Consider the following 26,489-nt stretch of genomic DNA (forward strand, 5'->3'; position numbering starts at 1 on the left):
TTACCTTTATTTCCACTGATATTCAAAACTCTTACAACTGTTTTTAGCATTATTCATTCCAGTCTTCAGTTGTCACCTAGTGCAAATTTATGTCCTCCCTCACTTAGTTGTACAAATGCTTAACCATTTTAATACTCTGAAACACCATTTTTCTCCAATGATCTGATTGTGTATATTACTTTATTACCATAATCCACATTTTCGTAAATCTTAGATGCAGTTGATCACTTTTTCTTGCTAACACCTCTAATTCCGTTATGGTACAGACATAGGAGGAGTCGTGGGCGGTCATCCGATGGAGAAAGTGAGGCCAGCAGTAAGTGCTCATCACGAGGACATCGTCGTCATCGCCATCGTCACCATTCTGATGATTCAGACCATCATCGCCATCGTCACCGTCGTCGAAGGCACAAGTAACTTAATTTCCAAACCACTCTTGGCATTTCATTTTCATCACATATGTGAATTCAGATGCATGCCATTTACTTTGATCAAAATTCAGGACTATTCATAGATGGCAGGCACATTATGTTCACCAGGTTAAAGAAATTTAAGTAAGTGATGTTTTTTGAGTTGATATAACCACAACTGACTATATCTAATAACGACATTTCATGCAGAGGAAAAGCTGCAAATATATCTAGTCTTGCATGGAAGTTGAGTGTAGCTGTACAGTTATAAAATGGTCCTTTGACTGGAAACAGTGGTTATAAGAAAACATAGTTGTTGGTTATGATTCATTCATAAAAATTGTGTAATACTTAACGGTCATAGGATAAGATGAGGAGATTTGAATATATAAAAATGATACAACAGTATTGAGTAGATAAGTGTTAGGAATATTAAAGAAACTCTCATATACTGTTGAATCTTAACAGTTTCAGGTTGGCAGAAGTAAAAGTCTGCAGTGATACATTGCATGAATGTAATGTATCACTGCATTGAGTCTCGTGGGGTGTTAGAGACATAAGCTGAGAAGTTTTGTCCAGGTTTCATTTTAGACTGCAGAAAAATCTATAAAACCAAGCTTAGGGGATCCACCATTACTGCAGAAAGCCAAAAGTGATTGGTAGATTAATATATTGTGTGAACAAAGTTTCATTTCAAAATTTGGCATTAGCGTGCTTTATCAAACCTCAGGCTATATCTACCCAACAGGCATTGGATTGGTTTCTTCCAGACTCACAAAGACCCTTTTAGAGAGCTTCCTGCTTCCATGAGATTGGCTGATGATGAGCACCAACTTGGTCAGCCCATCATTTCTTTGAATTTATTATATTTGAAGACTAAGATTAGAAATGAGTAAAATCTAAAGTAATGACAAGTACCCATCCTTAGTCTCATAACTTTTGCTCTGACCATCCGCAATAGATGATGTTGAATATATACATGTCATTATGTGCCTTTAAGGTTGGCTGACTTATGATTCTGAAACATGCAAGGTAGAATGTGGTAATTTGCTGCAAGTGATAAATTTGAATGTCCAACGTATTAGAGGACTTTTGTCTTAAATAGCTTCGTGTAGGACCTCCCATCCCACCAACAGGACTTGAGCTGAGTGGGCCACACCATGCTTGATCTTTCTAATTAAAGGCTATTCCTTACCTTCATTCTTTTTTTTTTTGACTGCATTCCCGATCATGGTAGACCCCCACTTCTTTGGCAGAATGGAAGGTATACATCAGCAACTATGTCATTATGTAAATTAAAAGTTTTCAACTCTTATCCCTATATATGAAATGTGTAATGTCTTTTGTGATGGAAATTGTCATGTCATTTATAAAACAAGACTGGATGCTTGCACTCAAAGCCCTAATTCTTGGTTGATTACCAGGCTAACAGAAGATACATTTGCCAGTGTTCTTTATTTACTTCTCTTCCTACAAGTCTTGTTTGTTGTATGCCAGGCATAGATGGAATAAGTCAAGTTCTACCATCAGTTGTCAGGATTTGGTAAAGTGGCTCAGCATTGCTCATTATCCAAGTTAGCTGGTAACTAACTAGTGTTCAGCAGGTTGTTGTAATGACAAGGCCACTATACTGACTTTTGTGTTATTCTAAAAATTTCATAGAAGGCTGCCAAGCCAGAGTCATTTACAAAGGCTTCAGCTCCAAAACCCTTTCATTGTACAATTGAGTACCTCCAGGGGCAGTCTTTCACCAACCCTCTTTAGTCTCTTCCTACATGATCTCCCCTCACTTTTTGCAGATAACGTTGTGAAAGTTTTGAACCAGTTCTGTGTAAGAGAACTGCAGCCATACTGGTTATCACATAATTGAAATATACTCCCCATAGCACAAACATTTACACAAAAGCCATAAACAAACGAAATATCCTCAGAACACTTACTATCACCATTGTTGGATAGCAAATTGAAAATCTCAGTATGCTTTACAAACCGTATATCTGCTTTACCTAAACTTTTCCTCACGTGCTTGTCCAGCCACCATCAAAAGCAACCATTGTAAAGATAAAAACCTAGGATGTCAGAACAGAACAATCACCTGCACCTACACAATGGCATGTAGATATTTCTAGTACAGTTAAGTATTCTCAGCACTCTGACCTTCAATTACCAACTACTAACCCTCAAGTAGAAATAAAAAGTTTATTATTGCTTCACACTTCAACAGCCTACACTGAGAGATACCTCCTCCACAATAACGTTGATGTTGACAAAACAAGATTATACACTCCTTAATAACTCGACAAGCACCCTCTTTATCAAGTCTTAAACTCCAGTGAACCAAACATACTCCCAACTGATATTATGTTCCTCAGGCATTTATGATTTACACTTTCCTGTATGTGCTCTGGACACCATTAATCAGTCCAGTGTTACAAGCACCAATTTTGCACATCTTATAGATGACTTGGCATGTCCAAGATGCACACTGAAGACACTGAAAACTTAAACCTTACTTATTCACCACTTTCCTCACATAAACATAACCTTACTTATTCACCACTTTCCTCACATAAACATGTTCCCATCATCACACTTATTGACATGTGGTCCTGCCTGGTGAATGTGGCCAGCTCCTGGAGCAGAAAACAGTATGAAATACATATGTATGTACTAGCTTAAACCAGGACCCCATTTACTGTTCACTTGAGAATGGGAGAATGAACAGCTTGGTTAGCTATGATTCAGCTGCTCTGTAAAGGTCTCAGACACAGACCCGCTTGACTCATTTTTCATGAGTTTAACTTCTATAAGTAGTGTGCTCCCACTCTGATCTAGAATTATGAAGTATAAGACTTGTATGCCAGTTGCAGAGCCATTATCAGATTAAGTTCATTACCTCCTTAGTTCATCTCATATGATGATGTTGATATGCTTTTAAAGGCGCATATTACACCTTTGCTTCCTAATCTTCCTATTTGTCTCTTCACCAAGACAAGTGTGCTTCATAATCCACTGATAAGTAGTTTGACATTTATGATAGGTGAATACTATATATATAGTTTTACTGAAGATTCTTGTTCTCATAAGTATGATAGAGAAGTGATGTTTAGAAGAGAGCCATCTTACAAGACTGAAAAAAGTGTAGGTACAGTACAATAAAGTGAATTCTTATATTACACTTTTTTTGAATTTCAGATCAGGAGGGAGCATGGTGAACAGTGATGCTCAGTGGGCACAGGTGCAAGCAGGTGAGGTTCAGGTACGAGGTAACACAGCTACTGTGCGTGATTTGTCTCACAAGAGTGGCTACCAGCCCTCGGGTATTGACACAGAGGCTGACTCTCATCACCAGCATTCCAACAAAAAACGACACAGGAAACACAGGTATGGTTGAGGAATGATGTGGTAGTGAGTGTTTTGATTCTGACTCTTAATGAAAGATCTTCATCATCAGAGTAATGATATGAAATCAAGAAATTCCATGGATGATATGCTGTAGCATTTGATAAATGTAAGATATATATGCATGCAAATTTGAATAAGAGATTACATACTTCCCAGATCTCGGTCTCGGTCTCCCTCTGAAGCCAAAAATACCCGGCTACCTGATGAACTTCGCCGACACCTAGAGTTTGATCTTCAAAAGACACAGGGCCTAACAGAGGCAGAGTTAAAGGAGATCCCTTACACTAAGGTTGAGACTGCTAAGACCATTAAAATCAAGTATACCTCTCCAAAGACGAAACGACACAAAAGTCCACGACGCTCAAAAAGGTTAATTCATTATTGTTGCTTTACAGAAATGATTTCTTCATGTCATTCATTAGTGTAAAGAAAACGTTAGTGATAGCATATTTTGACTCCATAGTCAGGCTGAGTTGACCAGTAATACTTTGTGATAATTATTCTGTCGTGTGCCAAGAGTTGTCACGCCAAAGTCTCTGGGTAAGTTCATTCTTTGTGCCTGGATTATCTTTGAGGGAAAATTAAGTCACTGTCAAAATAGATGCCTAGTTCATGAGACATTAGTACTATCGTTATGCACCCTTTGTTAAGGTTTTTGACCTTGATGGTTTCTGACTTTATTTCTGTAAACACTTTGTTTGCAGTTCTCCATCTGCTCTCATCTTTTTCTTTAGAATAACAATATCTTTCCCCATTATTTGTTGTGCAGTGACATTATCAGTATCACATAAATAGGATTGGACATATATGAATTAAGAGGAAGAATATGGGTTGGATCTTCGATGAATGTTCACCTTTTTCCGAGGTTTCAGTGCAACTGGGACTACACTGGGTGGTATCATGTTCAGTACTTACATTTGAATTGGTGTGAAATTCAGTTTTCCCCATAGAAGTTAACCACAAGTCTATTTCAGTAACTCAAGTGACCGAAAGGCAACTCCTCCAGCTGATGGTGAATCTCCTCCTCCGCCATACACTCCCTCACCCACCAGCAAGACAAATACATTACCCAAAGCCAGTCATAAGGTAAGGTCTTCATTTTACTACCAGTGATAATGTATCACTGCTTTATTTTTTCTTGCACAGTAGCAAGGATACACAGCTTTATGATACATTTAAGTAATGAGTAATTTTGTAACAGATATGATTTACGTTTATTTTATTTTATGTAAAAATTGAAGTTGAAATGCAAAATTTTTTCAAGAGTGTATTCTCAGGTTATTTTTCTCTTTAGTCTCAGGACACCTCTGGAGAAGGAACCAGTGCAAGAGCCCCAGATGGAGGAGGCATGGTTAATGGAACTCTGCGACCACCTGGCCCAAGGTATATCCTCCTTATGCATGACCTTTATGTTTAACACATTGTGTGGTTAACATTATTATCTGATTGTGATAATAACTGAAAATAAATGAACAAAGGCCATACTAAAGGACTGGAGATATACTGGCTTGATTTTAGTTGTGAATATTTGCTCTCTATAGGAGGCTGAGGAGAACTGTTACATCAAGGAAATTTTATAAAGAGAACTTGCTGTATAGTAGTGTAAATCCCACAAAGCTGCCTTCTACTTTGGGACTCTTATTGTTCCAAGTCTAAGCAGCAGGGATTGAAGACTCCAGAATTGACACAAGGGAAAACATTTAATTACAAATTTGATTTTCATGTCATTATTTGTTAAATTCATCAGACAGTAAAGTGGAGAAAATGTTTTGCCACGATCAGATCAAAGCAGGTGACTGCCATCTTAGGCTTGGGCAATAACTCTATATTGTGATGTAAGTAAAATTCACAGCTTGGGACTTTCATCTTGAACTTGCTGCTCACCTGCTTGTCCCTTAAGTCCTGACATATTGCTTTGATCTCTTTAGGAGTGATCATAATGTGTAGCATTGAATATTAATCTTTTGTTATCTTTGTGAACTCTCGAACTGAATCTGTTGTAAAGGACTGCTAATTCAAGGATAATACTATGCAAGAAGTAAGCATGGATCAGGAGACAACAGGATCATAAAGGTCAATTTTTTGGGAGGGCACCTGTACAGAAAATTCCAGGATCATTTACTAATTACGGGACAATACAGTAATCCAAATTATGAGACACCACCCATTGAACATAGATATATCCAACATATGCATTGAATCAGTTAAAGAGTCAATTTTATTTATTGCTTGATGGATGTACTTAAAATGAAGGCCCTTTACACAAATAGAACAGGTGGTACTTTCATGGCTAATAAACAAAGTTGTGGTCTGCCGAGGGGAATCAGGTACTGTATGCCATTGAATTTACAGCATACAAACATCCAGATTTTCTTTCAGTTATAGATGTACACTACACTAAGACTTTGATTTAAGTAACATCAATACTACTGTTCATACTTAAAGAAAACTGTTTCCAGTGATAAATGCACTGCCCAGGGATATGCTGTATTAAAAAGCTGTCTTATTTAGAGCTCTTTATATTACACAAATAACTGAAAATGATTGCATATTTCACTTTTAGATCTATTATTTATGCTCTTTAGTAATGTTTTGATATATTATTTCTCTTTACCCTTGTTACTTAATGTTGTTATATTCCCTGCTCCCCTCCTTGTGTGTGTAAATATTTCAACCCACCAGACTCCACCATAGTTATATACATACCTCTAGTTTTGACCATGAAGGTGTAATGTATGGCTGAGACTCTATGTCTTTCATCGAATTTGGCTTTTAATGCACTATCCCATCAGATGCTGCAAGGCACAAGACAGCTTCAAAAGTCATACCAAATTGTAAAAAGCTTCCATAAAGTTAAAACCAAAATTAAGCAATTAGTCAAAGCTGAAACATGTCATCATTCTTACTGTACGCAAATGCAAATAATGAAGTAATGTTCTAGGGGCAGACCTTGACACACAGTCATGTGTGGATATGAAAAATCATTGCCTGTGAGTTAGAAAAGCTTACTTGGAATTACATAGATTTTGGGGACTTAGCACAGACTGAAATTAATTGAATGCAGTTTTTGTTTGAAGATATTCCAAGCATATTTTTGTATCCTAGTAGTTATAGATGTCATATCATTGAAAATTTTACAGTTGCATTCCTCCCAGTAAGTTTGTCAGTATGTTTTTAATTGTTTGTGTTCACCACTATAAACTGGATCAGTTGGTTAACAGAACACAGTTGTTTCACATCACGAAAGTCATGTGGAAAGTAGTGAGCTTCTTGGCTTGTCTATGGGTGTCTGAAGGATATATTTCAGAGAAAGGCAAAATTGACTCAGTACTTATTAATCAAGCAACTTTGGATAGGCTTGGCAAGCAAGTTTGATTAGCAGTATGATTAGATTTAAAGAGTCTCTTATATGAATGTATCCTGGAGTAAACAAGGGAAAATATACTTTATGTTCCATTTTCCTTTTATTGTAATAAGAAAAAACATAGGTGCATTGATTTTTACCCGAGACAGTTTAGAGGAGGACAGTCTACTTCCTGTCATGCATCCCTTCCTGCTGACACGTAAGTCTTGTGTGAGCATTTTCATGTGTTCTGCATAATAAGGAAAATTGGTATAGTCCTCTTTGACTACCAGAAATTACTTTATTCGTGTTGATTTGTCTTCATGCAATGCCAAGACTCAGGTCCCATATGTCTTAGCTATTAAAGGAAGGATATGCTTGTTAGTGTCCTGCTTTAAAGGATAACAGCAAATCACAGGCTAAGGTATTGGCCCCGTCATTGTTTTTCTTGCTCTGACTGTTTTGAATTTCGATATGTAAGGAGTACAAAAAAGCTCATTTCTGGTGAAGCGTTTGGGCTTGGTGAAATTTCAGTTATGAGTCAGTTGTTTGTTAATGTAAAATCCATTCTTGGTTAGCAATGTTTCCATGAAATTTTTTTTTACATATCAATAACAGACTTAAAGAGAAATATGCTTTATTTTTAAGTATGAACGGTATTATGTGCATTATATTCCGTATATAATTTTGCTTTTGTGACTCCTGGCAGAAGCAGATAATGCAGATTAGATATTATGTACATGCATGTTTAAATACGCTATGTAGGTCAGGTTGTCTTTCATGAATGGTGGCAATACAACTTCAGTTGTGTTAGCAGTGCACTGCTTTGCATATATTTTACATTCATTTCTTTACATTGCCTAGGTATAAAACAGGCTTCTGTATTTTAGAAGTGACAGTAAACAACATTGCACTGCTTCTTTTGCAGCCAGTGCAGGTGCTTGGGTAGGAAATTCAATGATTGACATTGACCAGGGCAAAATCTTTGCCTGCAGCATTTGATTGTCACCCTATTGGTAATAATAGATGATTTAAATCTGTGCGATGTGGTTAAAGGTCTCTGTAGTAAGCATGAAAATGGACAAGCTAAGAAATGGTGCTCTTGCATTCATTTTTTGAAGTCTGAGCAAAAACACTGTGTACTTTATGCCTCTGAAGTGATAGAATTTGATCATTAGCAAGAGAAGAAATGTAATATATGAATTCATACTGACCACTCAAGTAGCTGTTTGAGATTCAGTTTTAGTGGTTTCTGGTAGAGTTAAATGGAAACAGTAAAAATTATAGTACTTTGTATATTAGAAGTTATTACCTTTGCCTTACCCTAGTCCTGTTTTATATATGTGATGTGTTGAATAGAAATGAGATTTGTATATTCACATGATTGTATATTTTGCAGTAACACAACATTTGTTATTGTTCAACTTTTACACTTGATTACCAAATATTTACTGGACTCGTGACTGAATTAATTAATAAATCATGATAATTATTGTATGCGTGATCTCCCTAATAAGTGAAATACTATCTTTTTCCCAGTTTATAGAGTCTGCCTTCTGTCAGTTTTTACAAATATTTGGCATGTGGTTAAGTATCTATTTTGCCTTGAAAATTTGGATTTGATTATATTTGTAGCTGCACTTCCTTTATAGTGACACATCATGGTAAATTGTCTCTCAGCTTTTTATTCATTCTCATTTTGGTGTCTGAACAAATACCCAAAAGTGATGTTTACAGAAGGAATTATTTAGGCACTTTTCATTACCTGCTATTTAACATAAGGAGCTCAGGGACCCTAACAGATGTTTGATCAAGCTAGTAGCACTGAAAGCTTTAAATATGAACATGCCTCTAAATTCATTTGAATATTGGAAAGTGTAGCCTGTGACCCGCACATTGGACAGTCATTATAATTTGTTTTACCAAATGATAGTATTTCCATAAAGTTTTATAGAATTTTTAAAGCACTCAAGGATGTTCAGGTGAGAATTACTATGAATTTGCAATTTGCTTTTCTATTGGAACTAGGTCTTTACAGAATTTATTTTATCCACATTTTCTATTTAATTTGTGTTTATCTTTTGATAATTTATTTGATATCCAAAGTTGAAGCCATTCATCATAGTTTTTTTGACCGCATGAACATTAAGACATATTATTCTATCATGGAAATGTTTTTATTTTGAATTTGAATAATTTCTTGTTAGTTTAAAAAAGTGAGGTATGTAAGGCATGTGTACGTGTAGGAAGAGAGGAAAGTGATTGGTTCTCAGTGAATGTAGGTTTGCGGCAGGGGTGTGTGATGTCTCCATGGTTGTTTAATTTGTTTATGGATGGGGTTGTTAGGGAGGTAAATGCAAGAGTTTTGGAAAGAGGGGCAAGTATGAAGTCTGTTGGGGATGAGAGAGCTTGGGAAGTGAGTCAGTTGTTGTTCGCTGATGATACAGCACTGGTGGCTGATTCATGTGAGAAACTGCAGAAGCTGGTGACTGAGTTTGGTAAAGTGTGTGGAAGAAGAAAGTTAAGAGTAAATGTGAATAAGAGCAAGGTTATTAGGTACAGTAGGGTTGAGGGTCAAGTCAATTGGGAGGTGAGTTTGAATGGAGAAAAACTGGAGGAAGTGAAGTGTTTTAGATATCTGGGAGTGGATCTGGCAGCGGATGGAACCATGGAAGCAGAAGTGGATCATAGGGTGGGGGAGGGGGCGAAAATTCTGGGGGCCTTGAAGAATGTGTGGAAGTCGAGAACATTACCTCGGAAAGCAAAAATGGGTATGTTTGAAGGAATAGTGGTTCCAACAATGTTGTATGGTTGCGAGGCGTGGGCTATGGATAGAGTTGTGCGCAGGAGGATGGATGTGCTGGAAATGAGATGTTTGAGGACAATGTGTGGTGTGAGGTGGTTTGATCGAGTGAGTAACGTAAGGGTAAGAGAGATGTGTGGAAATAAAAAGAGCGTGGTTGAGAGAGCAGAAGAGGGTGTTTTGAAGTGGTTTGGGCACATGGAGAGAATGAGTGAGGAAAGATTGACCAAGAGGATATATGTGTCAGAGGTGGAGGGAACGAGGAGAAGAGGGAGACCAAATTGGAGGTGGAAAGATGGAGTGAAAAAGATTTTGTGTGATCGGGGCCTGAACATGCAGGAGGGTGAAAGGAGGGCAAGGAATAGAGTGAATTGGAGCGATGTGGTATACCGGGGTTGACGTGCTGTCAGTGGATTGAATCAAGGCATGTGAAGCGTCTGGGGTAAACCATGGAAAGCTATGTAGGTATGTATATTTGTGTGTGTGGACGTATGTATATACATGTGTATGGGGGGGGGGGTTGGGCCATTTCTTTCGTCTGTTTCCTTGCGCTACCTCGCAAACGCGGGAGACAGCGACAAAGTATAATAAAAAAAAAAGATAATATGAAACTTTTTAATCATATCCATTTTTCTTTTATTTTATGTATATGAATACTCTTTTTTTTTTATTATGACCCCAGTTAAAGTAAGTAATTCAACTCTGCTAGAGTAGTTTTCCCAAGAGATAAAAGTTTTATAGCATTTTCTTTACTTCCCTTCAAGTCTTACAGCATGCTCTCTCTCTCTCTCTCTCTCTCTCTCTCTCTCTCTCTCTCTCTCTCTCTCTCTCTCTCTCTCTCTCTCAATATGGCAGTTGAGGGCATAATTGGAGTACATGGGGTATTCAGTGTTGTGAATGGAAATGAAGAGATTATGGATTTGTGTGCTGAAAAATTACTGGTGGTTGGGAATACCTGGTTTAAAAAGAGAGATATACATAAGTATACGTATGTGAATAGGAGGGATGGTCAAAGGGCATTATTGGATTATCTGTTAATTGATAAGCGTGTAAAAGAGAGAGTTTTGGATGTTAATGTGCTGATCACTATTTTGTGGAGGTGAGGGTGAAGATTTGTAGAGGTTTTCAAGAAAGAAGAGAGAATGTTAGGGAGAAGAGAGTGGTAAGAGTAAGTGAGAGTGGAAAAGAGACTTGTGTGAGGAAATACCAGGAGAGATTGAGTGTAGAATTGCGAAAGGTAAGAGCAAATGACTAAGGGGAGTGGCTGAGGAATGGGATGTATTTAAGGAAGCAGGGATGGCATGTGCAAAAGTTACATGTGGCATGAGAAAGGTAGGAGGTAGGCAGATTAGAAAGGGTAGTGAGTGGTGGGATGAAGAACTAAAGTTGTTAGTGAAAGAGAAAAGAGAGGCATTTGGATGATACTTGCAAGGAAGGAGTGCCACTGACTTGGAGATGTATAGACAAAACTGGCAGGAGGTCAAGAAGGTGTAAGGGTTGAAAAAGAGGGCAAATGAGAGTTGGGGTGAGAGAGTATCATTAAACTGTAGGAAGAAAAGATGTTTTGGAAGGAGGTAAATAATGTGCAAAACACAAGAGAACAAATTGGAACATTGGTGAAGGGGGCAAGGGGGGGAGTGATAACAGGTAGTGAAGTGAGTATTTTGAAGGTTTGAGTGAATTTGGTGATGGAGTGGTAGATGTAGGGTGTTTTGGTTGGGATGGTGTGCAGAGTGAGAGGGGTCAGGGAGAGTGGTTTGGTTAAGAGATGAGGTGGTGAAAGCCTTGTGGAAAATGAAATCCGGCAAGGTGGCAGGTTTTGATGGTATTGCAGTTGAATGTATTGAGAAAGGGGGTGACTGTGTTGTTGATTGGTTGTTAAGGATATTCATTGTATGGATCATGGTGAAGTGCTTGAGGATTGGTGGAAGGCATTTATAGTGCCATTGTACAAAGGGAAAGGAGATAAAGGTGAATGTTTGAACTGCAGAGGCATAAGTTTGTTGAGTATTCCTGGCAAATTGTATGGGAAGGTATTGATTTAGAGGGTGAAAGCATGTACAGAGCATCAGATTGGGGAGGAGCAGTGTGGTTTCAGATGCAGTAGAGGATGTGTGGATCAGGTGTGTGCTTTGAAGAATGTGTGTGAGAAATATTTAGAAATATAGATGGATTTGTATGTGGCATTTATAGATCTAGAGAAAGCATGTGATAGGGTCGATAGAAATGCTTTGTGGAATGTCTGAAGAGGATATGGTGTGGGAGGTAAGCTGCTAGAAGCAGTGAAAAGTTTTTACCAAGGATGTAAGGCATGTGCATGAGTAGGAAGAGGAGAGTGACTGGTTTTCAGTGAAGTTCATTCTGCGGCAGGGGTGTATGATGAACCCATGGATGTTTAATTTGTTTATGGATGGTTTGGGTAGGGAGGTAAATGCAAGATTTTGGAGAGAGGGGCGAGTATGCAGTCTGTTTAGGATGAAAGAACCTGGAAAATGAGTCAGTTGTTGTTCGCCACTGATACAGTACCGGTAGCTGACTCAAGTGGGAAACTGCAGAAGTTGGTGACTGAGTTTGGAAATGTGTGTGAAAGGAGAAAGTTAAGAGTAAATGTGAATAAGACCAAGGTTATTAGGTTCAGCAGAGTTGAGGAACAAATTAATTGGGATGTAAGCTTGAATGGAGAAAAATTGGAGGAAGTGAAGTCTTTTAGATATCTGGAAGTGGACTTAGCAGCGAATGGAACCATGGAAGTGAGTCATAGTGTGGGGGAAGGTGCAAAGGTTCTGGAAGCGATGAAGAATGTGTGGGAAGAGAGAATGATATCTCAGAGAGCTAAAATGGGTATGTTTGATGGAATGTAGTTCCAACAACATTATACGGTTGCGAGGCATGGGCTGTAGATAGGATTGTACGGAGGAGGATGGATGTATGTGTTGGAAATGAAATGTTTGAGGACAGTATGTGGTGTGAGGTGGTTTGATCGAGTAAGTAATGAAAGAGTAAGAGAGATGTGTGGTAATGAAAAGAGTGTAACTGAGAGAGCAGAAGAGTGTGTTGAAATGGTTTGGACATATGAAAAAAAAGAGTGAGGAAAGGTTGCTGTTGTTTATACTTGTTTGCCATTTTCTGCATTATTAAGGTAGTACCAGGAGGCCAGATTATATTTTTCCCCTTTGACATATTTTGATAATCTTTAAGCAGATGAAATGTAGTTGCAAAATTTCATAGCAGAATAGGTAGTTTTATCAGTAACAATTTTGGTCCTTTTTTTTTTTCATGTACAGTATCACATCAGGATACTTGAAAGGATTTCATTCGAGTTAACTTGTGAATTTTGTAATGAAAATATGAGAAATGTGTATTCTCAAGTGAATATTGCTACAGAGGCTTTATCCTTTGCTTATATTGCAGAGCTGTTCAAGCACCCACAGTTGCCATTTCCCGTGTGAAGTCTTCTGAAGGTCTTTCCTCATTAGCCAACTGCAGTAGAGGCTCAAATGGAGACTCACCTGGAGCGTTCAGAAGCCATAATGATTCTGGCAATAACATAGGGGTTATGAAGACATCTGCATCCGCTTCTACTAGTACATCGTGTTCAAGCTATGGGTGAGTTTCTCATGTTGCCCAGGTCTTGAATTATATTTGTGCTAGTCATGAGAAGGGGGTGATAGGTAACATGGAGACCATAGGGATAGGGATTGACATGCACGGTTGAGATTGCCTAACCATTGTGCCATATACTGTTGCTGTATGAAGGAAAGTTATTCATGATAAATAAAAAAACTATAGATAATACTGTTATATCTTTACTTCTTAAGATGGGGATGACAGTTCATTCAACATTTGTATGGCCCAAGGTTAGGTGCCTGGAGGCTGGCACGATAGTGCCCCTATGTGAAGGCAAGGGGGAATGAAAGGAAATGCTCAGATTCTAGAGATACAAGTCTGCTGAGTATACCTGGTAAGGAAAGTGGTGATTGAGAGGATTGTAGCACTCACAGATCATCAGACTTGGGAGTAGAGTATGGTTTAAGAGAGGTAGAGGATGTGTGGATCATGAGTTTGAAGATTTTTTGTGAGAAATACTTGGAGAGAGAGCAAATTGCATGTAGTATTTAGTTTTTGGAGAAAGCACATGATAGGTTTAACAGAAAGGCCTCATGGAAGATGATTTGAATGTATGAGATGAATGCAGGGTGCACTTTTTCCAGGGAAGTATTGTGTGTGTGTGAATATGGAGGGAGGGGGATGCATGCTTTTTGGTGAGGCTGGGTCTGTGTTGGAGATGTGCAATGTCATGCAAGTTGTTGAACATCCTGGAGCCCCAGCCATCTTCCATGAAGTGATGAATGGTATGGGAACAAATGGTGAACAAACTGTAACCATTGATGTATTAATATACATATATATTGACGTGCTGTCAGTGGACTAAACTAGGGCATGTGAAATGTCTGGGGTAATCCATGGAAAGGTCTGTTAGGCCTGGATGTGGATAGGGAGCTGTAGTTTCGTTGCATTACACATGATAACTAGAGACTGAGTGAGAACAAATGTGGCCTTTTTGTCTGTTTTCTTGGTGCTACCTCACTAAAGCAGGGGGTAGTGATGCTGTTTCCTGTGGGATGGGTTAGTGCCAGGAATGGATGAAGGCAAGTAAGTATATGTACATATATTGAAAGAGTAAGAAAGTGTTGTGGAAATGAGTAGAGTTTTGTTGAGAGAGGTAAGTGCAGAATGCTGAAATGGTTTGAACACATGGATAAGATGAACACAGGTGTTGAAAAAAGGATAAATGCTTCAGAATTGGAGGAAACAAGGAGAATGGGGAAATCCAGTTAGAGATGAAAAGTTGGGATTTAAAAGGTTTAGAGTGCTTGGGGCCTGAATGTGTGGGAGGGTGTAGAGCTTGCAAGGGAGAGAGTGAATTGGAGCACATGAAGTTGCCTGGGAAAACAGCCGAGGGGGTCTGTAGGACCTGGTTCTGGATTGGGGGCTGTGGTGTCAGAGCATTACACATAACTGCTAGAGAGTGGATGAGAGCGAATGAGGCCATTTCTTTGTTATTGGCATTCCCTCACTAATGTGGAAAACAGTGATTATATGTAAAAGAAAAAAATTATGATTAATATGATTATAATTAAGATTATGATGATAATGATAATGATTCTTATAGTAATGTAGCTTAAAAGAAAAAGATGAGATTCTGAGATTTTGTTTTCAAAAAAAAGATACACATGTTTAAGTTTCAGAATCAGGAAACATAGCCTTCCTATGGATGCCACTCTTTGATAGTGAGAGATAGCACAAATGTTTTATCTTCACATCAATTGTATGTTATTAGTGAAGCACCATATTATTGATAGAAATGTGCATGAAATGGAAGTAGGCACTTTTATGGGAATCCTTTGATTAATGTGAAATAATGTAATTGGTAAATCATAACATGATGTGTACATAGAAAATTAGTGCTTAATCTGTTTGATAAATTGTTAACAAACATCTCTGATTTTTTCTTTTAATAGCTTTACTAGTAGTACTTCACATAAACCAGTGATGATAAACAGTCCGAGTGTGAAGGCTTTGGTGACCAACAGTGCAAATAGAGCTTCTCCAACTCTTTGTCGTGAAGCATCCAATCCAGACTCGTCAGCTTTCTTGGAGGAAACTAGTGGTTTTGTTGCAGCAAATGGCTTTGTACCTACTTCAGCTGCTATCTTGAAAAATGGCACAAATGAGAGAGGATCTCACTTCACAGCTGTTTTAAAGTGAATATGATATTAGTACTGTTTTGTACTGTTAACCTTGTTGATATTTACTGAATGCATGCTAACATTGTAGGTTTTATTGTGTCATCTTTCATGATTTTTTCTTTTGTTTCCATATTTTTTGTATCACTTTTACATGTAAGCAATGGTTTGTTATATAATAAAAATTTTAGATGCATAAAGAATCTGTTGAATAATGTTTCCATATATTTTCATTATGATACTTAAAAAAAAAAAAATCAGGCAAATTGAATGTTTACAAAATCATGTCAGTTATTGATCATAATCCTCTAAAGTGTGACGTGTGAATTTTTAACACATCTCCATACTTGTTCCTCTTTGCTTAGACCGCAGCCGAGTCCACAGTCATCGGTAACCTCTGGAATCAGCGTTGGGAGCTCCAGCGTGAGTATCTCAGCTGACTCGACCCTGACCAGCGGCTCCCAAAATAATTTCAACAAAGACATATCCCATAACCACAACCACCAGCTCTCATCTGCATCCAACAGCCCAGACCTTGACGATCTGAAAGGCCACGACTACCACAGCTATGAGAACTTTAGCTTCGACCACAACAGCTATGACAATTCGACCACATGTGACAGTCCTGAGCCTTACTACAGCAACTGCAGCTCCCATTGTGACCAACTAAAGTCTGGACAGTCTAAGTCTAATAGCCTTTACCCAAGCCTTGAGCCAATAACTCAACATTCCACTAACATTCTCATCCACTATCATGATCTCGATACTTTAACATCAACTTCACAACTCCCCATTAATCAGCCCATTCCTCGACCTAGAAGTTCAATCATATCCTCCGTTCACAGTAATGATTCTTCCACTCACATAGTTCAGTCATACGGCCCAACCATCAGAGATAGTGAAAACGATACTAACTCTTTACAGAGATCCGGGTACACCTCACCTCCTCTGAAACTGGGATCTAACTTCGGTCACAATTCTGTCGGACTTCCTATTTCTTCATCTATGAGCTCCTCACCTGCTCCTTCTGGCTCTCCTGTTACGGGTTGTGGAAGCTCAACGTTGCCACGGCCATCAAACAGCCGGCAGCCTCTAATGAGAACTACTGGCTCTCAGACCAACACATTACGCACCACTGCCTCGCAAACTAACAATTCTAACCCGGGTCAGAGGGCTTCTAGCAAACCTCAGTCCTCCAAAAAGGCAACAGAAATGAGTCAAGGCATCCAGACAACAAATGGGACTAACCTGGCCCACTCTGCCCTGCACTGGAAGGTGTATAACTGGGATGCATACAGGGAGGAGACAGAGTGGTCTAACTCACTAGGGCGCAACATCAAGGGTCACGGACCAGAGGGTAACCAAGTAAGTAACTGCTGCTTACACAATATTTCTTCCTTCCATGCATATTCAGTACCTTACAGTGCACTCACTCTTCAAAGTCTTCCTGCAGCTGTTACCTGACCTTTAAGTGTAGCAGAAATATGTCATCATAGCACCAAATCCCAACAGTCCATCCCTCTCCTGCAGTCTTAGTGTGCTGTAGCATGCCCTACCAGCAAATCTATCCACATCGTTACTTACACCTTGCACCAGTATCAGTCTGCTTATCATTCCATCCATCTGTGATATTTTCTGAAGGATTGTTAGTGGTATTATGTACTCCACAAGTTACTGGTACTTCTGTCTCCTGCCAAACTTTTGTACTTCATTTTCTTTTTTTTTTTCAAGTTCCTTTGTATCAAAAGTTATATGATTGCAGTAGGATCCAGATTGGTGTGCATGATTTTATCAGCATTTTGGCCTATTTCGACACATTCTGCTTATTCTAGTCTTAAATGCACCATCATGCACAATTTCAGTACTGATATGGTATGTACCATCCTAGCCATGCCATTAGTACTTTCATCACGCTTCCGAGTTTACCGTAACCTAAAACAAATGCAAAATCATTACATTCATGTTACAGTGTCCTTCACTATTTCTTATATTTTCTCTGAACTTACCTAATAGTGAGGTCATGATCCTTGCAGCTCACATTCACATCGTAAATTTATACTTTATGGAATTTTTCTTTCCATCTATGATCAGCAAATTCAAACTGAAATAAAAAGAATAGTAACCTGATCTTTACCCCTTTTTTGTCATGTGATTTATTGCATCATTTCCATAGAGGAAGTACCTTTTACGCAGTCAGTTTTAATTGTGAGTTTTGTGATTGTGATCTACATGAGGAATGCATTTCGTAGACAATTACTCAAGGCCTTGTTTAATATACTGTGAAGACTAAAAGAAAGTAATGAAGTGTTTGTCATTTTTATCAAATAAATTTCTTGATTCATTTCAAGGCCTTAAGACAGTCCATCCCATATTGCAATCTGAACATTTGACAGATTGACACTTTGTGACTGCCTGTATTATTAGTGTTTTATATCTCATATGCATAATAGAATAATGGTCAGGAAGAGACATGGAGCAGCTGTTCAGTTATGCAGGAATGAATAACAGATATTAATCAGCTAGGCCCAGAAAGCTCTTAATTTAGTTATATACTAAAACTAACTTGAGCTTAACAGGTAATCCATATTTTCCCTTTTCTAAGCCTAATATCATAGCTGCCTTAAGCACATTTAGCAAAAGGAACATGATTCAAAAAGATGTCCAAGTTAAGCCAACGCTGCATGAATTACTCATAAAACATTTGGGATTACTTGATTGACCGGTAATATCACCAGCACAAGATCACTTCACGGTTAACTTAAGCATACTCAGTCATAAAGGACATAAATTAATCCTTGCGATCGTTAGCGCACACGCTACAGCTGCTTCCTGTCTGTTTCCTGTGTCCTACCCCAGCCACTTGCCCACAGCATTGCAATCACCCTTACTCTCGTGCACTGCACTCCAGCTTTTACCCACGGCACCTGCATGTTCTTTCCACAACAGCATCTCGGTTATATTTATACGTAACTGAAATCCCCACAGGAAGGGTTTCTAGATGAAAGAAATTGTACTTTTATGTTCCAGTACTGAATTTTCCATAAGATCATGAATTTGATGGTTTTTGGCATAAAACATCAGTACCGGAACAGATGTAGTCAACTTTTTCCTCTAACTTCCCAACCTTTAATTTTTTGAGTCTCCTGGATAAGATGTGGTTGCTGCAGATAAGGTAAGCAAAGAGCTGTGGGCGGGCATGGGCATTGGGCGGTGATTGAGGGAAGTGTTATTGTTCACAGCACATCGGGGGTGTGGGCGGGCATGCGCGGAGGGGCAGTGCGGGCAGTTTGGAGCTCATCCTCGGGCCCCTCATACAAAGCGCCCTTCAGTAAGTATTAGGTTAGGAAGGATGTTGCTTGGGCAACTGCATTGGTTCCAAGGACTCTCATTTGAAATAAATCTTTAACTTACTTTCTTTGCTTGCTATCATGATTAACATATTCACCCCATTTTCTTGGTTGTGAAATGTCACTAACCATTAACCTTTGATAGGAAAATGATTAACTGAAGTAGCTTTATTTTTAAAAGTATTTTACTTGATTTCATATTTTCAAAAGAAAATTATTTGGATATGCTGTACTGTGCACTATATCTTGTTACTGGCATTATTCAAAGTGAAAAGCAAGAGTGGATCATCAATAATTAATCATTTTTACTACCCGAAATTATCTCTCTCTCTTTTTGTTTTCTTATCTCCTCCTGTCGGAACGTTGCTAACACAGCATTTAGAAAATAATGTGATAAAGGCCAGTCTTTCAGTAGATTGAAAGTGGACCTTCTTATTAATTAATGAAGTTCTCAATTAATTTACTGAAGACTTTTATTTCATGTGGAAATGCCTATTGATGCCGATTGTCTGCAGCTGAATCTAACCTACTCATGTAAGTGGACTGTAGGTAGACTATGGACTGTAGACATTGACTGGTTTAAGAGACTAAACAGACCAACTTTATGCATATTTTAGCCATGTGAAATATTTGCATGCAGCATTTCATGGTTCCTTTTGCATGAGCCCCTCATTCACATACTCTTACTTTTTTGTGCATGCTTGTAAGTTTCATTCATTAGATAACTAACACTTGCACTAATTATTAATTGCAATTTAAGATAGAACTTTTTGCATGCATTTTGAAAATTCTAACATTTTATTTTTCTTTTATGGTAGCAGTGATTACAGCACATTCAAACATTTCAATTTTGCTGAAAAGCAAAACATAAACATGGACTAATTGGCGTGCAGAGACGTTAACATGGGGTGCATTGTAGGTTTAGGAGAAAAACCCGTGTTCTGCCTTTTGGTGCATGTTTTGGATATATTTTGGGTTTCAGAGAAAAATCACACACAATTAATAACAGAACTTGGACCAAATGTCCACTCTCCGGTTTGGAAACCTTCCCAGGTCCCTGTAAGCTAGACAAGAGCTCAACACCAGCAGTTTTCAAAATGTTTGGGTTTCTAGGGAATTGGCATTCAAAGCATCTTGGAGGCTGTACTACATACCCTTCTCTCACATGGAAGTATCTGGAGCAGTTATGATCAAGTTTATACATTTCTGGTGCTTGCTCATATCACGACTTGGTGTAAGTAGGAAGTATTGGAATAGTGAAACATAAGGTACAAAATACAGATTGCTAATGTTGGCACTAGGTCTTTCATAAGGGCTTAGAAGATACAAATTGGTGATATTTGAATTATGTCATTCAGTCATAATGATAGAGTAAGGGATATAGGAATTTACTACAAAAACTCATGAGCAAAGACTAGCATGTCCCTGGTAAATTGACAGGTGAAGAAATTTGGATTAATTAAGAAAGTAATTCACAAAATATCTTAGTGTTTCAGATTTTGATATATTGGCAAGAAAATGGAAAAATAGGGGAAAATACAATGAATTAAAATTTGTATGCTTGGACACATTTAGATTTGCTGCACTAAGATCCCTGACGATGGTATTTTCAGTTTTTAGAAATTATTTTAGACTTAGGCTATCACTTAATGGGAAAGATCAAGAAAAGTGGAAAAAGAAAAGGCAGTGTATCATTGGAAGTACATTCAGTTCAAAGAACTTTTCACTCCAAAGGAATCTACATTTGCTTGCTACTGGAGGTAGTGCACCATTTAGAATGGTCCTGGGGTAAATATAAACAAGGATAAATTAACTTAGGGCATAGAGAGCATGCACTCAAGGGTTGCATCCTCCCCCTCATGTTATATTTTGTTTAATTGAGATACTAGGATCCTCTCCCAGCACTTTGATTAGAGTTACTTGTTACATGCGAGCACACAGATGAAAATGCACCTCACAGTAATTCACTGCAGCTGCCAAAAATTAGGCCCTGCTGTAATTGTCGCTTATAGGTTAATGCATTGGGCATTGAAGGTGGTGTCACTAAGATTGATTTAATGAGATATGTAATAAAATGTAGTTGTGGCAAGAGGGGAAAACATGTGAATGCTTTCAGAATGGAGTATGACAATAAACTTGCAAATAATGAAAGTTTTGGTTGGATGGTCAATAGAAAAAAAAAGGCAGCTAAGAGAGGAACTAGAGAAAAAATTATATTATGCCCAAATAAGAAAAAGGAATTCAGATAAAACCATAAATCTGAATTTGCAGAACTGTAATGCAAAGGGAAGAAGAATGTCAAATGCTGGAAGAGTAGGTCAGATGTATTACTAGTAGACAGCTATATCTGTAGGTTAAAGAAAGCATACTAGAAATCATACATGATTTTCATAAGTTATTAGGGCAAAACTTAGTAAGAAGGTGAACTCATATTTACTAGAATACAAAGAATTAAAGAGAAAACAATGGAGGAGGGGTTTTGGTTAAGGAGCTACTGGTCCTTTCATACAGAAATATTATGACTGTAATAAACCCAGGACCTCTTATCCAGGGGTTTCAAAGTTGCTTGTTGTCTGCCCCACAGTCAGTAGTGGGAAAGAATGGACTCTTTGGGAATGAGAAGCTCTTCAATGAGATTGCTCTCGCAGCATAGTCAAAAGTAGGTGGGGTGCAGCAGTATCCCTCACATAGTGTTTGATAGGGAGCATAACAGTAAGAAAGGCCCTCCCTATTGTTTGGGTGGTTTCATTCATTCAAGAACTGATGAGTGATATTAATCGTCGCAACCTTTGTTTTGCAGGAAGCATTGACATTAGCTTGTAAAGTGATGAAGCATTTCCAATTAATATAATTTTTTGGAAACAACTGGGCACCCCTGGATCTGCATGAGTTATAAGCAACATGAAGGCATCATTTTTTTTTAATTTCCCAAGCGTGCACCTAAACATGTGTGTTTGAAATAGGAAATCCCATGTATAGCAAACTGTGCAGACTGTTCAGGATAAATGTGCCATGATGAAAATGTAGATTGTAGATAAGACGAAAGCTAAGGATGGTAATGTAGTATGATCAGAGGTTAAATGAGAAAAATGGTGGGGAGTGAAGATATTATTATGAAGTTATTGATTATCCTTGGATTAAAAAAAAGAACATCTCTAGGACATAAAGTAAAGGGTAAATAAGGATGGGGAGTGTGTAGGGATGGTACCTGTTGTGATGGACTTGCCAAATAGAAGTTTAGAAGTAAAACAAAGAAAGAGAATTGGCTGGCACAAGCAAGACATAAAAGGACAACTGCAGTGTATTACATGTGATAAGATGTATAGGCAAGAGGTATTTAAGCAGGCCAAAACTTGACAAAAAGGATACATGAATACAGTGTTGTGAAAAGTGACAAACTAAAATAAGAGAGTTAGAGATAGAGAGAAGTAAAGAATCCAGTTAATTGGCAGAACACTAGAGGAATGAGACAATGCCAGTTTTATGATGTGAAAAGTGACAAACTAAAATAAGAGAGTTAGAGATAGAGAGAAGTAAAGAATCCAGTTAATTGGCAGAACACTAGAGGAATGAGACAATGCCAGTTTTATGAACAACAGGCCCTCTGTGACCTCTGTTTTCCTTCTGAGCTCATAGAACGAGCATGGGGTGCACACAATAAAGGAGCCAAGAAAGGAAAAAAATAATTGCACATTTAGATAAGGGAGCTTGAAGAAAATAACAAATATATGCCTCAAGAGAAAGAAAATTTACAAATGCAAATGGATTGATCATAAATGGGTAAGGATTGAGAGTTCAAATAATGATCTGGAAAAACAGTCCAGTTATCATTGGAGTAGTGAAGACAGTTCAAAGAATAGTTAAAATCTGGCCTCATCTGTCAAGAGGGTTACATGGCAAAAAGGTACAGAATAGACTACAGTGAGGATTGGTCCTCTTAATTATCAATAATATGAAATTTCATACTTAGAAATACTTAGAAAAGCAAATGGATTTGTATGTAGCATTTACGGATCTGGAGAAGGCATATGATAGAGTTGATAGAGATGCTTTGTGGAAGGTATTAAGGATATATGGTGTGGGAGGCAAGTTGTTAGAAGCAGTGAAAAGTTTTTATCGAGGATGTAAGGCATGTGTACGTGTAGGAAGAGAGGAAAGTGATTGGTTCTCAGTGAATGTAGGTTTGCGGCAGGGGTGTGTGATGTCTCCATGGTTGTTTAGTTTGTTTATGGATGGGGTTGTTAGGGAGGTAAATGCAAGAGTTTTGGAAAGAGGGGCAAGTATGAAGTCTGGTGGGGATGAGAGAGCTTGGGAAGTGAGTCAGTTGTTGTTCGCTGATGATACAGTGCTGGTGGCTGATTCATGTGAGAAACTGCAGAAGCTGGTGACTGAGTTTGGTAAAGTGTGTGAAAGAAGAAAGTTAAGAGTAAATGTGAATAAGAGCAAGGTTATTAGGTACAGTAGGGTTGAGGGTCAAGTCAATTGGGAGGTAAGTTTGAATGGAGAAAAACTGGAGGAAGTAAAGTGTTTTAGATATCTGGGAGTGGATCTGGCAGCGGATGGAACCATGGAAGCGGGAGTGGATCATAGGGTGGGGGAGGGGGCGAAAATCCTGGGAGCCTTGAAGAATGTGTGGAAGTCGAGAACATTATCTCGGAAAGCAAAAATGGGTGTGTTTGAAGGAATAGTGGTTCCAACAATTTTGTATGGTTGCAAGGCGTGGGCTATGGATAGAGTTGTGCGCAGGAGGGTGGATGTGCTGGAAATGAGATGTTTGAGGACAATGTGTGGTGTGAGGTGGTTTGATCGAGTAAGTAACGTAAGGGTAAGAGAGATGTGTGGAAATAAAAAGAGCGTGGTTGAGAGAGCAGAAGAGGGTGTTTTGAAATGGTTTGGGCACATGGAGAGAATGAGTGAGGAAAGATTGACCAAGAGGATATATGTGTCGGAGGTGGAGGGAACGAGGAGAAGTGGGAGACCAAATTGGAGGTGGAAAGATGGAGTGAAAAAGATTTTGAGTGATCAGGGCCTGAACATGCAGAAGGGTGAAAGGAGGGCAAGGAATAGAGTGAATTGGATCGATGTGGTATACCGGGGTTGACGTGCTGTCAGTGGATTGAATCAGGGCATGTGAAGCATCTGGGGTAAACCATGGAAAGCTGTGTAGGTATGTATATTTGCGTGTGTGGACGTGTATGTATATACATGTGTATGGGGGTGGGTTGGGCCATTTCTTTCGTCTGTTTCCTTGCGCTACCTCGCAAATGCGGGAGACCGACAAAAAAAAAAAAAAAATGAAATTTCAGGAAAAAATTTATGGATGTCCCATTCTTTTAAAGCATTTCTTCACTTTATCTGTTAATATCTACGTACAGTCATCTGTATTCTATACTGAAAGTTCAGTCATTTACCCATACACCATTTATGATCAGATTTACTCAGTGATTTCCAGCCTCAGATCTGCCAGAGAAACTTCTTAAAAAAAATCAAAAGCTAAGTACCATCCTTTGCATTATCTATATAGGTAGGAAACTTTCTATTTGTTGAAAAGAAGAAATATTTCTTGAGAATGTCATTGATATTTTGGCCATATTGTTTCATGAGAGATTAAAGTCAAGTTAGGCTCAATACAGAGAGGAATCTAGATTTGAAGCCAAGAGGAAGTGTATGTTTTGAACGTACATTTTGCTCATGTGTAGGTAGATAATCACTTGTAAAGTTTTACAAAGAAATAGTTGGATTATCTGCTCTACAGAATCCTAGAATGTTTTAAGATTTCTCTGTTTAACAGGCTTTCAGTTTGTCGATTGTACCATAAGAGGTACAATAATTTCCTTATGACTGGCAGAACTGACTAATCTAAGGATTTCTCTGCTGGAGTTAGGTTTGAATATTAGAGTATATGAAGTACATATTGGGAAGTGATTTATGTTATTACCATGGACTTTGCTATTTCAGATAAATTTTGAGTAGGTTTCTGATGTGTATCCTTATAAAACACAAGTGGTTCAGCGCTTTAGACATTAGACTAACTGATAACACAAAAAGGTGGTCCGTAGGTTATGAGAAGATATGCCACGTGGACTGCTTAGTTTGCCCACCTGTAACTAGAAAAGTACAGTACTCAGAAGACATTACCAAATGAAAATTTAGATTGGGGGCGCTTAGGTTCAGTAGATGCTGGGAGGCTAGATGAAAACAGTGGGGGCAAAACAAGAAAATTTGGAGAGTGAAGTATAAATTGATCAGGTCTGAAAATAGGAGGAACGGTTGAATTGAAGAACTTATTTGAGGTGAAATTCTGGTTGAGGACCAAAATTATTTATAAGTTGAAGGTCAGATTGAGCAGAAATTAAGGCAGAATTAGATTCAGGGGAGGGGAGGGATTTCATGCCCCAGTGTGCTTTATCTTTGACATACATCAAAGCAATATCCTTCAGACCACAATCAGGAGGTAAAGGTGTAGTGAAAGGAGAGATGTAGGATTTCATCCCAGCCAAGATGACTTCCAGTGTATGATTAGCCTAGGTCTTGGGGTATGCATGAGAAAGACCAGCAAAACTTGCCTAATTGGTACTGGATGTGAATGACATTGGTTCTGCTAAAAAGATTAGTGATGCCTTTGTTGGTGAATAACAAGATGGCTTTAGGAAAAGAAGAGGGCATGTAGCCCAGATTTTTTCCAAATAGGTTGGTTGTGCAGAACTTTACAGTAGCAAGTACCAATAGGATAGTGATATGATAAAGTTACTCATTATGTGCATGAAATTTCTGTGAATGGTTATTGAGGTTCTATTTATTTATATTTATTTATTTTGCTTTGTCGCTGTCTCCCGCGTTAGCGAGGTAGCGCAAAGAAACAGACGAAAGAATGGCCCAACCCACCCACATACACGTCCACACACGCAAATATACATACTTATACATATCAATGTATACATATATATACACACACAGACATATACATATATACACATGTACATAATTCATACTGTCTACCTTTATTCATTCCCATCGCCACCTCACCACACATGGAATAACAACCCCCTCCCCCCTCATGTGTGCGAGGTAGCGTTAGGAATAGACAACAAAGGCCCCATTCGTTCACACTCACACTCTAGCTGTCATATAATAATGCACCGAAACCACAGCTCTCTTTCCACATCCAGGCCCTACAGAACTTTCCATGGATTACCCCAGACGCTTCACATGCCCTGGTTCAATCCATTGACAGCACGTCGACCCCGGTATACCACATTGTTCCAATTCACTCTATTCCTTGCACGCCTTTCACCCTCCTGCATGTTCAGGCCCCGATCACTCAAAATCTTTTTCACTCCATCTTTCCACCTCCAATTTGGTCTCCCACTTCTCTTCGTTCCCTCGACCTTTGACACATATATCCTCTTTGTCAATCTTTCCTCACTCATTCTC

At 38.5% G+C, this 26,489-nt stretch overlaps 1 protein-coding gene across 16 annotated transcripts in view; it reads left to right on the top strand.

Moving 5' to 3' along the window:
• LOC139763209 (uncharacterized) overlaps positions 1-26,489 on the top strand; it is a 708,912-nt gene that overhangs the window by 675,605 nt on the left and 6,818 nt on the right. For 8 of the 16 annotated variants that reach the window (XM_071688992.1, XM_071688980.1, XM_071688983.1 and 5 more), the window contains 8 exons: positions 267-413; positions 3,606-3,794; positions 3,972-4,184; positions 4,790-4,901; positions 5,110-5,198; positions 13,373-13,567; positions 15,484-15,726; positions 16,074-17,073. In XM_071688992.1, the coding sequence (XP_071545093.1) occupies positions 267-413; positions 3,606-3,794; positions 3,972-4,184; positions 4,790-4,901; positions 5,110-5,198; positions 13,373-13,567; positions 15,484-15,726; positions 16,074-17,073 (2,188 nt within the window). Of the gene's footprint in view, positions 1-266; positions 414-3,605; positions 3,795-3,971; positions 4,185-4,789; positions 4,902-5,109; positions 5,199-13,372; positions 13,568-15,483; positions 15,727-16,073; positions 17,074-18,947; positions 19,037-19,570; positions 19,590-26,489 lie in introns of all 16 variants that reach the window. The other 8 variants (XM_071688990.1, XM_071688989.1, XM_071688997.1 and 5 more) reach the window with 5 other exon arrangements.

This window comes from Panulirus ornatus, chromosome 46 (assembly GCF_036320965.1).
Source record: "Panulirus ornatus isolate Po-2019 chromosome 46, ASM3632096v1, whole genome shotgun sequence".
Taxonomy (NCBI): domain Eukaryota; kingdom Metazoa; phylum Arthropoda; class Malacostraca; order Decapoda; family Palinuridae; genus Panulirus; species Panulirus ornatus.